Raw genomic sequence first — 16,715 nt, 5'->3', positions numbered from 1 at the left:
TGAACGTCTGTTTTTCTTTGCATACAAAACCTCCACGTGCTCTAAATACCAGGAGGTGGGATATAAACTTCTGACCAGGTGGTACTACACCCCGGTTAAGCTCCGCAAGATGTTTCCTGACTGCCCGGATCTGTGCTGGCGTTGTGGAAAAGAGGTAGGCTCTCTCCTCCACATTTTCTGGTCCTGTAGTGGACTACAACCCTTCTGGCAAGAGGTCCTCCGCATCGCTCAAAAATTTACGGATCATACCCTAACTCTGGATCCGGCTCTCTTCCTCTTACACCATCACGGCCACTCGAGAACATCCTATCGGAAATCGATCCTGCCAATCCTACTTACGGCCGCCAAGAGCTGCATTCCCCTGCTTTGGAAGCAGTCCCAACCTCCTACGGTTGCGATGTGGCTACGTAAAGTAGCGTTCATTAATGAAATGGAAGACTTGACAGCGGCCGAACGTGGTACCAGAGATCAGTTTCTTAAACGCTGGTTTTACTGGCATGAATTCAGTGCCTCTGAGGCATATAGGGATCTTGTTGCCTGAATGACCTGCTTGCTGTGGGCGGACCTCTCCCCTCCGGTGCGCCATTTCCCTCCTCTCTCACCTCTCCCCCCCCCCCCTCCTTTTTTTTTTTTTTTTTTTACCTTCTCCCCCTCTTCCTCTATCTTTCTTTCTTATGTGTTTCTTCCTGATTCTATTCCTTCCTGCTATCCATGCCTTCTCCTAAAATCTTTCTCATTCCCTCACGGCATACGTGACATGATTTTTCTCTGGGTTCTGCTGGAGTGACGGGTTTCGGGGGATGCTCTCCTCGCTCCTGTATACCGGCCATTTGACAGATGCCGGTGGGAGTGGGGCTCCTCCCTTGGGACCGGTTACCTTGCGGATACTTATAATAACTGTGTATCGTCTTATAATGCTTACTGTTACATCCCCATGACTCCTGTTTTTCTGTTTTAAGGCTTTTTCGATGCTCGGATGTATCTTGATTTACTGTTCTCATTGCTTATGTATGCCTTTCTTATTCTTATCCTTAATAAACGTTGAATTTGAAAAAAAAAAAAAAAAGGATTGATAAGATCGTAGATCGGTCACTGCAAACCCCTCCCACACAGCAAAATCGATCGTAGAAAACTGACCCTAAAAATCAGCAGCAGCCTCTCCCTAAAAGGATTGATAAGATCGTAGATCGGTCACTGCAAACCCCTCCCACACAGCAAAATCGATCATAGAAAACTGACCCTAAAAATCAGCAGCAACCTCGCCCTAAAATGCCTAGAACTCGCCCTGTCTAACACACTCCGACCTGTCCCTCAATTCTATGCAGACACAAATGAGTTTTGCCTGCCTGTCTGTCCCTAATCAGCAGCCAGCACGTATGTGTGCTCTGTCCCTGAACTAGTACACAGCAGAATGACGCCGCACGGCGCTGGCTGGAACTTATAAAGACTTGGTCACATGCTTCAGATGGCCAATCACAGCTACTAATACATTTGTAGGCATGGCTGGGATGGCTTAAGGCACACCAGTTAAACGCTTGTTGATTGGCTGTTGAAAGCCCGCCATGAAAAGCGCGCCAATGCATGCAAAACCCGGAAATAAAATGACCGAACACGGATTTTTACCCGAACATACAGTAAAGTTTTCGGGTCCGTGTTCGGGTAACAAAAAAACAATTATTCGGTACGAACATGAATAATACAGTCCGTGTTCGCTCAACCCTATTCACAACCACTTTAAATCTTTATGCACTCCATTGATGGCTGCATGAAATTTGCCATGCCTGACCAATGTGTGTTAAAATTGCTACTTGGAAATGTTGAAAGCCAATGTAACAGGGTGATAAAGCAGGAGCACAACTGGGAAACAGAATTGATACCCTATAACAGAGGTCTACAAACTTACAACTATACAAAGCCCCGAGCTACATCACTAATCTTGTCTCCAAATATCACCCAAACTGTCTTCTCTTCCCAAAACCTCCTGCTTTTTATCTCCTTTGTCTCCTCCTCCCATTCTCATCTCCAGGACATCTCTAGAGCCTCTCCCATTCTCTGGAATTCACTACCTCGATTTTTTTGGCTATTTCCTACTTTGTCCACTTTTAGGGGATCCCTGAAGACTCATCGTTTCAGGGAAGCCTATCTTGCCTTCAGTTAACAACCAAATCTTCTATTTTTCTCTTTAGTTCATCCTTCACAGTTATTATCTTTTGTTCCACCAGCCCCTTCCTATTAGATTGTAAGCTCACAGGAGCAGGGCCCTTCTAATCCTCTTGTATTGAATTGTGTTGTTGCTATATTGTCTCCCGTTATATTCTAAAGCACTGCACAAACTGTTGACGTTATATAAATCCTGTATAATAATAATTATGCTCCATTGCTAATGTCAGTAGGCAGAATAGTGCCCCAAGCCCTAGATAAAAGCAAGCAAAGGGCTACATCTGGCCCCCGAACCGCAGTTTGGAGACCACTGTCCTATACAAGCAAGTGACTAAACATGGACTGTTATAACAGGATCACCAGATATTATTTTAATGAAACATAGAAAACATAGAAGTATGGCATCCAAAAAGGCCAAGTGGTTGTTGTTGTTTCTTTGTTTTTTTTTTGGTCTGTGTATAGATCTATGTTTGTTCCAAGCATGTGCAAATTTCACTTACTGATTAATGACTCATCATCTCTTCTGGAAGTCTATTCTAAGCATAAACTCCTTTCCTCCTTTTGTAAGTGAGATCTTCAGAACTTGATAAAGCATTATAAATAGGGTCTAACTAAAGGTCTATTTAGGGGAATCAAAACCACCTTTCTCCTGGTGGTGACTTCTCTAGTGATACACCCTAGAGTTCTATTTCCATCCCCCACAACCTAGTCACACTGCTTATAGATCGCATTAAGTAGAATAAATGATATGTTAACGTGTTAATTGATTAGGTTCCAGTTGTGTAGTATTGGTCTACGTTTGCAAGTAATAGGTTTATTATGTTTCTAAATTGATTTACATGGATTAATAGGCTGAACTTCTATTTAATTTGGCTATTGATTGGTTAGTTAGGTTACTTTCTCTTTAATTTTGTCTTGTTCATTTTTTTTCAATTAAAGTGGTTCATTTTTTTTTTTCAATTAAAGTGGATCTAAACTCAATCACTAACATCTCACATGAACCTTACCATGTTACTGTAATTGTAACCGCTTCCAGACTACCCCACGTACATGTACTGCGGCAGGGCTGCCCTTCAGTGTGAAATCAAGTACCTGTATGTCATTTACATTTCCGGGTCTGGGGCGCACATGATTGGACACAGCAGGAGCCAATCAGCGGGTCCGGCAGACCCAGCGTTCGCCGGCACCCAGTGATTGTTCCCAGAGAGAGGTAGAGCGGCGGTCTGCCTATGCAAATAAGGCAGATCGCGGTTCTGTGAGAGGGAAAGATGGAGATCCTGTGTTTCCGCTAAGCAGGAACATGAATTTCTGTTCTTCCACAGTACAAGCACCCCTCCCACAGTTAGCAAGCACCCCTTGCCCTGCCAGTGTCATTAGTACAGTGACAGTGCATATTTTTTTCACTGTATTAGTGTCACTGGTCCCCAAAAAAGTGTCAAATAAATAAAATTGCATAAAAATGTCCCATAGTTTGTAGACGCTATAACGTTTGCGCAAACCAATCAATAATATACGCTGTATAGCTGCTGGACATGTTGACATTAAGTGACTGCAAAGAGGCTGCAGAAGATTGCCAGTGCTGAAATGCATCATAGGTTAAACAAAGATGAGAACAGTACTGTATTTTATTTTTTAAAAATGGCAGTTGATAATGACAAACAGTGATTTAGTAGGCAAAATGTCATTAAGGTTTTTTTGCACTTAACCTCTGGAAAAAAAAAAAAACGAATAATGGCAGTATTACCACATACTGTATATTTTTATTTTATTGCATTGATTTATCTACAGATTAGGCTGAACAGCTAAAAGGTACACTCACAAAACTTTTTATGCATGAACCAGGATCGCAAAGGTGGGAACTGCTATTATACTGTACATACAACCAATTTACTAAAGGATTAGGTTTGTTTTTTTAGCGTATTAAGATGTGCATTTAAAATAACTGGATGGTCTTTAATAAATCAACTGCATGATAACATTCTGTATTAACACAATGCAAAGTCTGATAGTGGGTGGAGCCATGCAAATCATTCCTTTATGCCCCATGAGCCAGATACACATCCAAACCGACTGGTGCATTGTTCAAATTTAACCTTATAGTATAGAGCCATGTATTCCAAATTGCATACAGCTGTTTCAGGCTTTTTGGCCATCATCAGTGCAGTGTATGGAAACCTTGACTTCTAGGGAGTAGGGCTTGGGACCCAACAAAAAAATATAACCTTACAGGAATCAAAAAGCCCTCCAAACAAACCAGGGCACATCACTGTGAAGCCTTCTTAGAAGAGACGGTATTCACATGTCTCATGAATATTATACCAAAAATAGGAAGGGTTTTCCTCATTTTAGCACAGGGGGTGGAGCCATGCAAATTAATTATTTTATGGCCCAACAGCCAAATGCACATCCAGAAATGCTGGTGTATAGTGCAGATTTAGACTACTATTAAAGAGCCATTTATTCCAAACTGCATACAGCTGTTTTAGGCTTTTTGGCCATCATCAGTGGAGTGTATGGAAACCTGTACTTTTTATAGACACACGTACCAATGCAAAAAAAAAAAAAAAATGTAAAAAATACTGTTCTGTGGGAAGCAGGTTTTATAACGTGGCTTAGAGGTCAATGTTAAAAAGATATAATTCATTTAAATAACATGGTTGGCAGATGCCTTATCCCTATATGTGAAGTAGGACACCTGTAGAGTGCACTTCATAAAAAGTGGCTTCTAAGCTAAAGAAACCCCTATCATTGCTAAATGAAAGTTACTTCCCTGTTAGCTTCTGATTGTAAACAAAGCAGCCAGGGGATCCCATTTGACAACATGAATTACATATACTGTAGTCATGGCCATGTGTGATCAATGACATCAGCTAGCATCCAGAGCCAGTTTGTTAACATTCAGCAGCCAGATAGAAAACTGTTATTTGTGGCGGGAGTATGATGGGAGAAGATTGTTGTGGCACTGAACGTCATGGCCACAGGTCATTGGGGCATCATAATTTGTGACTGACATTAGATCTACAATGATGGACAATGCAAATAATGTTGGATTTACATCCGTTGACATCGTTTTTGTTAATGTTTTTAATAAAGAGCTTTTTTCATGTTTTGCTGTGTTTATTTCCTCTTTTATTTTTTTTATTTTTATGAATGAGTAACAAGGGTTACATTGTACATTTTATTGTTGGTAGGAGGGTGGATAATTGTGGAGCTTCCAAATTATGATTACCCTCCTATCCCCACAGACCCCTTTTGCTATTGGTCCAGAGATGTGAGACCATTTTCCCCACTTTCCAATGTTAAATACATGCGACTAGTTATAGTTCAGGTGGGGGGCACACTCTTGCTGCCCTGCTTTTTCCTTAAGGCCATGTGACCTAGTATTATTCAGGAATAGGGGTGCCTACATGATTACTGCCCTTCTTCTTTCTTGGTCACCCAGGCTGTATATCTGGATAAAAATCTGGTATGGATTTGACAGAAACCCCCTACCATTTTTCTTTTGCGTAGTGTCCTCTTCAAAATCTATACCAGAATAGTCTGATATAAGTTTTGAAAGTGACCACATGCAAAGACAAAAAAAAAAAAGGCCATTGGTCCCTTAAAATCTATACTAGACCCTTATCAAGGGTTTTCAACCTGGCTGGTAAAAAAGAGAGGGGCAATGATTGTTCTCCACCCTATTCTGTACCATACCAGGCCACATATTGTTTATGATTCAAGCCAGCGGGGGGCCCGTAATTTAGTTGTGTAAAGCCTGGTACACATGAGTCGAAATTCGGCCGGGAATTTTCATCCGACGACCGATCTGCGGATTTTCGGCTTGTTAGTATGATGCTTCCGACAACCGACTCCGACTTTTCGGCTGAAAAAAATCTGGTGTGCAGGCTATAAAATTTTTGTCCTCCGTCAAAACACGTCCGATTTTCATGCAGTCAGTACAGATTTCGACAGGGAAAAATCTTATGAGCAAGACTGGGCATGCTCAGAGAAGAAAGAACACAAAGAAAGCAAACCAACACATGACATCACTTCTGAAGTAGAATTTTGTCGTGCTGGAAAATTCGTGTGCAGTCTAGACACATTCCAACCAATAAAACACCACTCTGGACAAAAGATGAACGACCGGTTGGCGGAAATTCGTTGTGTGTGTACTAGGCTTTAGTAATTCCAATATGAAATAAATGCCTCTAGGCTGCAGCAGTCAGAGCTTTGGGTGGATCACCTGGCTGGTAAACTGAAAACGACTGAAAAAGACTCATCCAAAATAGTGAGGTACGACAAAATAAATCAAAAAGCCCTCTAACTCAATCAGTACACAGAATAGAGGGTATTCACATGTTCCGAAAATGGGAGGAGAATTCCTTATTTCAGGACAATGTGCAGAGCCTTGCAAATCCTTCCTTTATACTCTATCAGTCAAATGCACAGAACCGCTGGTGTATAGTGCAGATGTAGCCTAATAGTATAAAGTCATTTCTTCAGTTGTGGTTATTAAAAATGGTTTGCAGTAAACATCCCAAAAGTGCTATTTTAGAAACAAAGTTTGTCTATTTGTCTGCTCACAATAAAAAAAAAAAACAATACATACAGGGTATTTATTAAAACAATCTACCAAATAAAAGATTGACATTTATTAAAAAAAACATACAGTAGTTCAAATTATTTTGGTTCACAGGTCAGTTAGAGAGATTTTCAACTGTACCAAAACAAACCGAATCATTGAGACTTAATCACGCCACCAGGATTTCAATCTCCTGTGGACAAAAAGCAGGTAATGACATCAGGTCAAAAAAAGAGAGTCTGACCCTATAATATTAAAACAGTTTAAACTACAATAGTTACCTGTGTTATTGAGTCCAAATAGGAGGGGGCAAGAGATTGCAAATGAAAGGACCCAAACCACTGCAATCATGACAGTCACTCTTCGCTTGGAACTGTAGCGAGTATTGTATAGCATCGGCATTGCCACTGCTGTATACCTGAAACAAGTAGACATTATAAGCAAATCTATTGCAAAACAAGTGAACAGGTTTTACAGACAGTAATCTTTTCTCTGTACTTAATATGTTGTTATAAGTGGTGCAGTTAGACTTTTCTTTTCCCCCGGAACTGTATCAACTAGGGATAGATAAAGTTATTTGGGTTAAATTTATTTTGTAGCAATTTCACTTGCAATGAAGTCTCTGAAAATAACCTCTAATTTTGCCAAATTTTCTGCATAAACAAGCTTTGCTTTGAAAATATATATTTCCAAACAACTTCACATATTGGTTTGCAAAGCATTTTCATGTTTTCCCTTATTTTTTGTGTCTTTTTACTGTCATTTAATTTTTTTCATGTTTTCCAATATTTTTATGTGCCTTTCATTGTCAATTGTCATTCCCCCCCCCCCCCAAAAAAAAAAAAAATAAAATATTGAAAATAAAAGCTTTTGTACCTGGTGCTCAGCTTTAACCAATGATAAGCATTTTCATTATAAGATAATTCCTTGTTAAAAAAAAACACTAGCTCTTATTCAAAAATTCAGTAAAAAAGTATGTTTCATCATATTATAATTTATTTTATTAAATAATGGCATAAACAAAAAGGAGGCCACAAATAACTGTTAATTGAAAAAGTCATATACATACACTCACTCCATGTAGAACACAAAGGTTTGTTTCTCCAAGAATAGTACAATGGTTGGAAGGTCAGAATAAACATATTTATGCAAAATGTTATTTTTTTTTTTTACAAGAAAAACAATAGTAAGAAGTCACTTGCATTCTTTGAAGAATCTGGTGCCAAGGTTGTCTATTGTGCTGTGCTGTGGTAAATGTAAGTAGTTAACTAGATGCATGATACAATATTGTACTATTTGTAGTTCAGTATTTTTTATCTTGAGATATATCTTGAGATATGTCAAAAAGCATATAAAAGGTTGGCATTGTGATGGCCAAATTTTTTTTACAGAAGGAGGAGCTTAAGCTCATTAAGTAGGACCGGTGAGGAGAAATGTAAAAATTATTGTAGAGTCTGAGGTTATAGTTTATATAATTTAAGGTCAGATAAGTTAAGTCTTCCACATCTACTGGGTTGTTGTTAAGTGCAGGGACTGGTGATTGCCCGCCTAGTCCCCTATATAAACCCCCAAAATGTCCTGTAAATGGGCTAGAATGCTGAGTGTTTTAAAAGAATGGGGAGAACTTGCAAGGTAAAGAAAGGTTTTGGAAAGATAATTATTTGAATTAAATGGTCTCTGGTCTATGAATTAGATATTAGGATAGGACCAGTAGGTAAGGGTCAATTTCAAAAAGGGGGATATATTAAAATTGTATAAGAAACTTTATTTACCTCAGCACTTCCCTGTCTAACTTAAAAGTGCTATATTAACCACTTTAAGACCGGAAGATTTGACCCCCTTCCTGACCAGACTCTATTTTATTATTTTTTGCTCTATAAACAAAAAAAGAGCGACAATTTTGAAAAATAAAACAATATTTTTCACATTCTGCTATATAACATTCCCCCCCCCCCCCCCAAAAATTTAAAAATCTTAATTTTTTTAACATTTTAGGCCAATTTATTATCTGCTACATATTTTTGGTAAAAAAAATTGCAATAAGCGTATTTTGATTGGTTTGCGCAAAAGTTATCGCGTTTACTAACTACGGGAAAGATTTACGTCATTTTTATTGTTTGGTTTTGTTTACTAGTAATGGTGGCGATCTGCAATTTTTTGCGGGATTGCAACATTGCGGCGGACAGATCTGACCCCTAACTGACATTTTTTACACTTTTGGGGGTACCTGTGTTATTACTACAGTAATCAGTGAAACAATATGCACTGTTACTGTAATAATGACACTGGCAGGGAAGGGGTTAACACTGTTGGTGATCAAGGGGTTAAATGTATGCCTCATGCTTACTGACGTGTGTGTGTGGGGGGAGGGGGTTCTGTGACAGAGACAGAGATTGCAAGTTCAATTATGCTAAATACTGTGATCTCCTCCTGTCTGTCACTAAGAAGATCTGCCTGCTTTGTTTACATAAGCAGGCGGGTCTTCTCACCATTTCCACGATGATCGGGGGAGGGAGGTGGCAATCTCCTCCCCTGGCCCGACTCCCACTGTGTCTAATCACATGAACTCCAGCAACGTAGGTCTACGTCGCTGGACCCAGGAGAGCCCCACTGCTGCAGTAGGATTACTGTGAGCAATCGGCAAGTGGTTAAGCTGCTGTGATTATTATCAGTGATGATAATGAATGAATGATGTAAGTGTATAACCTGGCACCCCTAGTGTTCTCAAACTTAATAAATACTAATTTATTAGTATTTACTTACGAACATCGTGATTGTTCGGAACCAAATAACGAACCCCATTGAAGTCTATGGGACCCGAACTGGAAAAATCAAAAGTGCCCATTTTGAGGACTTATATGCATGTAATTGGGCATACAATGGGTATGAGGGTCCGTATGCTGCCCCGGGGGACATGTATCAATGAAAATAAATTTTATAAAAAAACTTCATTTTTAAACGAGCAATGATTTGCTGATGCTTAAAGTGAAAGCATAAAAATGAGAACTAACAATAAAAATTAAAAATTCCTTTTAATATAGTGCCTGGAGGGTCCCCTTAGTCTACCTGTAAAGTGGCACATTTGTACTGTATATAGAAGCTGCTGCAGCAATAAATGCATTTATAAAGCCAAAAAAATAAATTAAATTTTCCCTGCAAGGTTTCTTTATTTTGTAAACAACAGCTTGGGTAGCCAGTCTGTATGATGAGGCCACAATGTAATGCACTGGGAACAAGAATAGAGATTTTTTTAGATACATTCTGGTGTCTCTTCCTTAGACTTTGGTTTGAAGTAAGAGGTGTAAAATTGGTCACTGAAGACAACTTGGCAATACGCAGTGGCAGGGGGAACTTGACTGCCAGTTTATGTACCAGTGTTCACCCCTCCCTGTAGGCTCGTGTTCCTACCTTCCTCAACCTCTGAACCAACATCTGAATCAAGTAATGGCTGTGCATTATCAAGAAGCAAGTGGCTGATGCTGTGTTCAAATAATTCAGCTGATTTTTCCATGCCTGATGCTGGGGCTATGGCAGGAATAGCTGTGGACAAGAAGGAAGATTTAGCCACTCTGGCAGCTGCAGTGGACTGTGCACTAGTCTCTCCTTGGGTGGCAGAGGATGAGGAGGATGAGGAGGATGAGGAGGATGAGGATGGTTTAGTAAGCCAGTCCACCACCTCCATCTGCTTGCTGTGGCTGGATAGCATGGGCAACATCACTAAATAGAGGAAGCGATGCCCTGCCTGAGGACTGACCACGTCCACCTTTGCCTGTGGACACATATAATGCGGGCCCCCCTCACAATGTCAAGGGAATGTCTGCCTCTCCTTGTTGGCCTCCCAGACATGATATATTCACACTAAACTGATATCCTACACTGGCAATAGAATTCAGAATAGCACACTATAGCATGCTAACTCTCTAGTAGCACTGAACAGAGCCCTGTTCTATCTCTCATGTTGATATCACATTACAAATTTCAACTATTGAAAGAATACTTTTATATTGTGGGGCAGGACTAGGAGCAATGAACCATAATTGGATAGAGTCATCATTACTTTCTCCAGTCATGGCTCTGACAGTCCTCTGTGTCCTGATTGGGCAAAGCTTTCATTGCTTCCTGCCAATCAGGGCTTCCCATGCATTGTGCGGTAACACCGTACATTGTGATCATTGCGGGCAAACAAACGGTCAAACTCCCCAATAATTCAGGTGTTTGTCAAACGGGCGAACAGCCAATGTTTGGCACAATCTCATGCTCGGGTCGAACTGTTCGCCCATTCCGATTGCATATAAAATGTCGAAATCATCAAACAACGATTGAAGGAATGCATCAGTGATTGAAATTAGAACAAACAATAATCTGCATTAACCATACATAGTTGAAAATAGAACTGTGCATATCATAAAAATATATGCACTACCGTTCAAAAGTTTGGGGTCACCCAGACAATTTCATGTTTTCCATGAAAACTCACACTTTTTTCATCAAATGAATTGCAAAATGAATAGAAAATATAGTCAAGACATTGACAAGGTTAGAAATAAAGATGTTTATTTGAAATAATAATATTGTCCTTCAAACTTTGCTTTCATCATAGAATTCTCCATTTGCAGCAATTACAGCCTTGCAGACCTTTGGCATTCTAGCTGTCAATTTTTTGAGGTAATCTGAAGAAATTTCACCCCACGCTTCCTGAAGCACCTCCCACAAGTTGGATTGGCTTGATGGGCACTTCTTACGTACCATGTGGTCAAGCTGCCCCCACAACAGCTCAATAGGGTTAAGATCTGATGACTGCGCTGGCCACTCCATTACAGACAGAATACTAGCTGACTGCTTCTTCCCTAAATAGTTCTTGCATAGTTTGGAGGTGTGCTTTGGGTCATTGTCCTGTTGTAGGAGGAAATTGGCTCCAATCAAGCTCTGTCAACAGGGTATGGCATGGCTTTGCAAAATGGAGTGATAGCCTTCCTTATTAAAAAATCCCTTTTACCTTGTACAAATTTCCCACTTTACCAGCACCAAAGCAGCCCTGGACCATCACATTACCTCCACCGTGCTTGACAGATGGTGTCAGGCAGTCCTCCAGCATCTGTTCACTCGTTCTGCATCTCACAAATGTTTTTCTGTGTGATTCAAACACCTCAAACTTAGATTTGTTTGTCCATAACACTTTTTTCCAATCTTCCTCTATCCAATGTCTGTGTTTTTTTTTGCCCATCTTAATATTTTCCTTTTATTGGGCAGTCTCAGATATGGCTTTTTATTTGCCATCTGCTTAGAAGGTCAACATCCCGCAGTCGCCTCTTCACTGTGGAAGTTGAGACTGGCGTTTTGCGGGTACCATTTAATGAAGCTGCCAGTTGAGGACCTGTGAGGTGTCTATTTCTCAAACTAGAGACTCTAATGTACTTGTCCTCTTGCTTAGTTGTGCATCGGGGCCTCCCACTTTCTATTCTTGTTAGAGCCTGTTTGTGCTGTTCCCTGAAGGGAGTAGTACACACAGTTGTAGGACATTTTTTGTGTCTTTTTCAATTTCTCGCATGGAATAGCCTTTATTTTTGAGAACAAGATTAGACTCAAGTTTCAGAAGAAATTTCTCTTTTTCTGGCCATTTTGAGAGTATAATCAAACCCACAAATGCTGATGCTCCAAATACTCAACTAGCTCACAGGAAGACCAGTTTTTTTAGCTTCTCTTATCAGCCCAACAGTTTTCAGCTGTGCTTAAATAATTGCACAAGGGTTTTGTAATCACGAATTAGCATTTTAACATGATTAGCAAACACAAAGTACCATTAGAACACAGGGGTGATGGTTGCTAGAAATGGGCCTCTGTACACCTATGTAGATATTCTATTAAAAATCAGCCGTTTCCAGCTAGAATAGTCATTTATCACATTATGTCTAGACTAGGGTTGAGCGGACACCTAGATGTCCGTGTTCGACGGGTTCGGCCGAACTTTAAAAAAAAGTCCGGGTCCGTGTCCCGGACTTTTACCGAACTTTTCCCGGACACCGAACCCCATTGAAGTCAATGGGGACCCGAACTTTAAGGCACTAAAATGGCTCTAAAACACCAAAGGAAAGGGCTAGAGTGCTGCAAATGGCAGCAAAACGTAATTAAGAGCATGGCAAGTGCTCTGCAAACAAATGTGGATAGGGAAATAACTTAAAACAACAAAAAAAAACAGAAAAATAAAACAATGTTCTTCTTCATCTCTGAAGGACGAGGCCCATATGGAGTAGGAGGGAGGTTGAGGTGGTGGTGGATGTGGCGGTGACATAGGCGTGCGCACAGGGTGTGCTGGGTGTGCCTGGGCACACCCTAATCACCTAGGGCACATAGCATTGCCAGTGAGGAGATGGGAAAGATCTCCCTGGGACCTGCTCTGCTCTATTTCTCCTTGCCTACAGGTACATGGCCCCGATACATTACTCTCCCTGCTGGCAAACACATGCATGTGTATTTCAACTTTGGGGTGCACACCTTAATGCAATAGGCTGCGCACACCTATGGGCGGTGTAGGTGGAAGCGGCGGTGGAGGAGGACCAGGGCCGGATTAACAGCATCATGGGCTTGGTGCTGAGGATTTTGAAGGGCCTTAAGGGCCGTGCCTTGCCATGCACCCAGAGGAGGAAGGGTGCAGCCATGCATGCCTAATTCAACATGGGATGCTGTCTCTGAAGCCCATAAACACATCCATGCATCGCCAACTGTCCCTCCTTGTCCGGCCTTCACGCTGTGTGGGGAGGTTCTGAGGGTGCTGCCTGGGGAAGCGAGCATAGAAGCCAGACTTCTGTGTTTACAAGTGACAGAAGAGCGGTAACAGTGAATATGGCCAACCCGGGGCCTATATAAAAGGTAGGGGCCTGGAGCTGCAGCTCCAATAGCCCCTACATTAATCTGGCCCTGAGGAGGAGGACGAGGTAGCCAACACTGCTTCTTTTCAAAAATTTTAAATGAGGGTACACCCCAAAAGAGTGAGAAAGAGCAAAAATGGAACAATGGGTGGGTAAGGTCGGTATCCATTGCTATTCTGCATAAGGTACGGAAAAGTCCCGTGGGATCCATGCCTGGTTCATTTTAATGAACGTGAGCTTGTCCACATTGTCTCTGGACAGGCGGCTGCGCTTGTCTGTTATAACGCCCCCAGCCGTGCTAAATACCCGTTCAGATAATACACTGGCTGCAGGGCACGCCAGCACCTCCAAGGCGTAAAGGGCAAGCTCAGGCCATGTGCCCAATTTGGAGACCCAGAAGTTGAAGGGGGCAGACCCGTCATTCACTACATGTAGGCGTGTGCACACATACTGCTCCACCATGTTGGTAAAATGCTGCCTCCTGCTAAGACGTTCCATCTGAGCTGCTGGTGCTGCTGTTTGTTGTGGCGTGCTGACAAAGCTTTTCCACATTTCGGCCATGCTAACCCTGCCTTCTGAGGTGCTGGCGGTGCCCTGGTTGCGTTGGCGACCTCCTCCTCCTCCTCCTCTGCCTTGTGCTTCCACTGTGGCCCCGCTGTCAGATGGGAATGCCAGCAGCATGGCGTCTACCAGCGTGCGCTTGTACTCGCGCATCTTGCGATCGCGCTCCAGTGAGTGAATTAAGGACGGTACGTTGTCCTTGTAACGGGGATCCAGCAGCGTGGCCACCCAGTAATCAGCACAAGTTAGAATGTGGGCAACTCGGCGGTCGTTGTGGAGACACTGCAGCATGTAATCGCTCATGTGTGCCAGGCTGCCCAGAGGCGACGAAAGGCTGTCCTCTGTGGGAGGTGTATCGTCCGTGTCCTCTGTATCCCCCCAGCCACGCACCAGTGATGGCCATGAGCTGGCCTGGGTGCCACCCTGCTGTGAACATGGTTCCATCTCCTCCTCCAGCTCCTCCTCCTCCTCATCCTCCTCATCCTCCAGAACTGTGCCCCTGCTGGACAATTGTGTCCCTGGCGTTTGTGTGTGCAGGAACCCACCCTCGGAGCCCCTTGCGAATGACTGCCCTGAAAGCCTTTGAAATGTTACCTCTTCATCCTCCTCCTCCTCCTCCTCCTCATCCTGTGCCACATCCTCTTCCATCATCGCCCAAATTGTTTTTTCAAGGAGGCATAGAAGTGGGATAGTTAAGCTGAGAATGGCGTCATTGCCACTGGCCATGTTGGTGGAGTACCCAAAACAGCGCAACAAGGCACAATATATGCAAATGTCAAATATGCAAACTATGCCGCAATTTAATGTTTTTTACACCAAAAGGGTGTGTATTGAATAGCGGAATAGGATAAAAAACTGTGTATCTCACACGTACAAACACAGACTAGGCCCGATTAAATTTTTTCCTACCCTAAAGGGAGGATGAGGAAGAGGAGTATGGAACATGCAGCACCCTCAAATCTTCAGAAGTATGAGATGAACCCCAAAAACTTGGAAAGGTGGATCTCTCTCACACGTACCAACACAGACTATCCCCCAATTTAACTGATCCCCAAAGGTTTTTGATTAAATAGCGGAATAGAAAATATGATCCAAAAAAAGTGTATGTATATCACACGTACACAACCACACTAGGCCCCAATTACTATTGTTTGTACCCCTAAAAGGCTAGATGAGGAGTAGGGGGGGTATGGAACAGGCAGCACCCTCAAACCTTCAGAAGTATGAGATGAACCCCAACAACTTGGAAAGGTGGATCTCTCTCACACGTACCAACACAGACTATCCCCCAATTTAACTGATCCCCAAAGGTTTTTGATTAAATAGCGGAATAGAAAATATGATCCAAAAAAAGTGTATGTATATCACACGTACACAACCACACTAGGCCCCAATTACTATTGTTTGTACCCCTAAAAGGCTAGATGAGGAGTAGGGGGGGTATGGAACAGGCAGCACCCTCAAACCTTCAGAAGTATGAGATGAACCCCAACAACTTGGAAAGGTGGATCTCTCTCACACGTACCAACACAGACTATCCCCCAATTTAACTGATCCCCAAAGGTTTTTGATTAAATAGCGGAATAGAAAATATGATCCAAAAAAAGTGTATGTATATCACACGTACACAACCACACTGGGCCCCAATTACTATTGTTTGTACCCCTAAAAGGCTAGATGAGGAGTAGGGGGGGTATGGAACAGGCAGCACCCTCAAACCTTCAGAAGTATGAGATGAACCCCAACAACTTGGAAAGGTGGATCTCTCTCACACGTACCAACACAGACTATCCCCCAATTTAACTGATCCCCAAAGGTTTTTGATTAAATAGCGGAATAGAAAATATGATCCAAAAAAAGTGTATGTATATCACACGTACACAACCACACTAGGCCCCAATTACTATTGTTTGTACCCCTAAAAGGCTAGATGAGGAGTATGGGGGGTATGGAACAGGCAGCACCCTCAAACCTTCAGAAGTATGAGATGAACCCCAACAACTTGGAAAGGTGGATCTCTCTCACACGTACCAACACAGACTATCCCCCAATTTAACTGATCCCCAAAGGTTTTTGATTAAATAGCGGAATAGAAAATATGATCCAAAAAAAGTGTATGTATATCACACGTACACAACCACACTAGGCCCCAATTACTATTGTTTGTACCCCTAAAAGGCTAGGAGTAGGGGGAGTATGGAACAGGCAGCACCCTCAAACCTTCAGAAGTATGAGATGAACCCCAACAACTTGGAAAGGTGGATCTCTCTCACACGTACCAACACAGACTATCCCCCAATTTAACTGATCCCCAAAGGTTTTTGATTAAATAGCGGAATAGAAAATATGATCCAAAAAAAGTGTATGTATATCACACGTACACAACCACACTAGGCCCCAATTACTATTGTTTGTACCCCTAAAAGGCTAGATGAGGAGTAGGGGGAGTATGGAACAGGCAGCACCCTCAAATCTTCAGAAGTATGAGATTGTGTTCACTGTACCCCACAAAGATTGAGTTCACTGCACCCCACAATGATTGTGTTCACTGCACCCCACAAAGA

At 42.0% G+C, this 16,715-nt stretch overlaps 1 protein-coding gene across 3 annotated transcripts in view; it reads right to left on the bottom strand.

The window, feature by feature from the left end:
* Positions 1-16,715, bottom strand: part of DRD2 (dopamine receptor D2) — a 577,257-nt gene that overhangs the window by 82,295 nt on the left and 478,247 nt on the right. For all 3 annotated transcript variants that reach the window (XM_082274197.1, XM_082274196.1, XM_082274198.1), the window contains exon 4: positions 7,006-7,142. In XM_082274197.1, coding sequence (XP_082130323.1) covers positions 7,006-7,142 — 137 coding nt within the window. The remainder of the gene's footprint in view (positions 1-7,005; positions 7,143-16,715) is intronic.

The sequence above is a fragment of the Pelophylax lessonae genome (assembly GCF_965119305.1).
Source record: "Pelophylax lessonae genome assembly, chromosome: 12".
NCBI classification, from domain to species: Eukaryota; Metazoa; Chordata; class Amphibia; order Anura; family Ranidae; genus Pelophylax; species Pelophylax lessonae.
The sequence above is the reverse complement of the archived record's forward strand: the minus strand, read 5'-3'. Positions and strand labels throughout refer to the sequence as shown.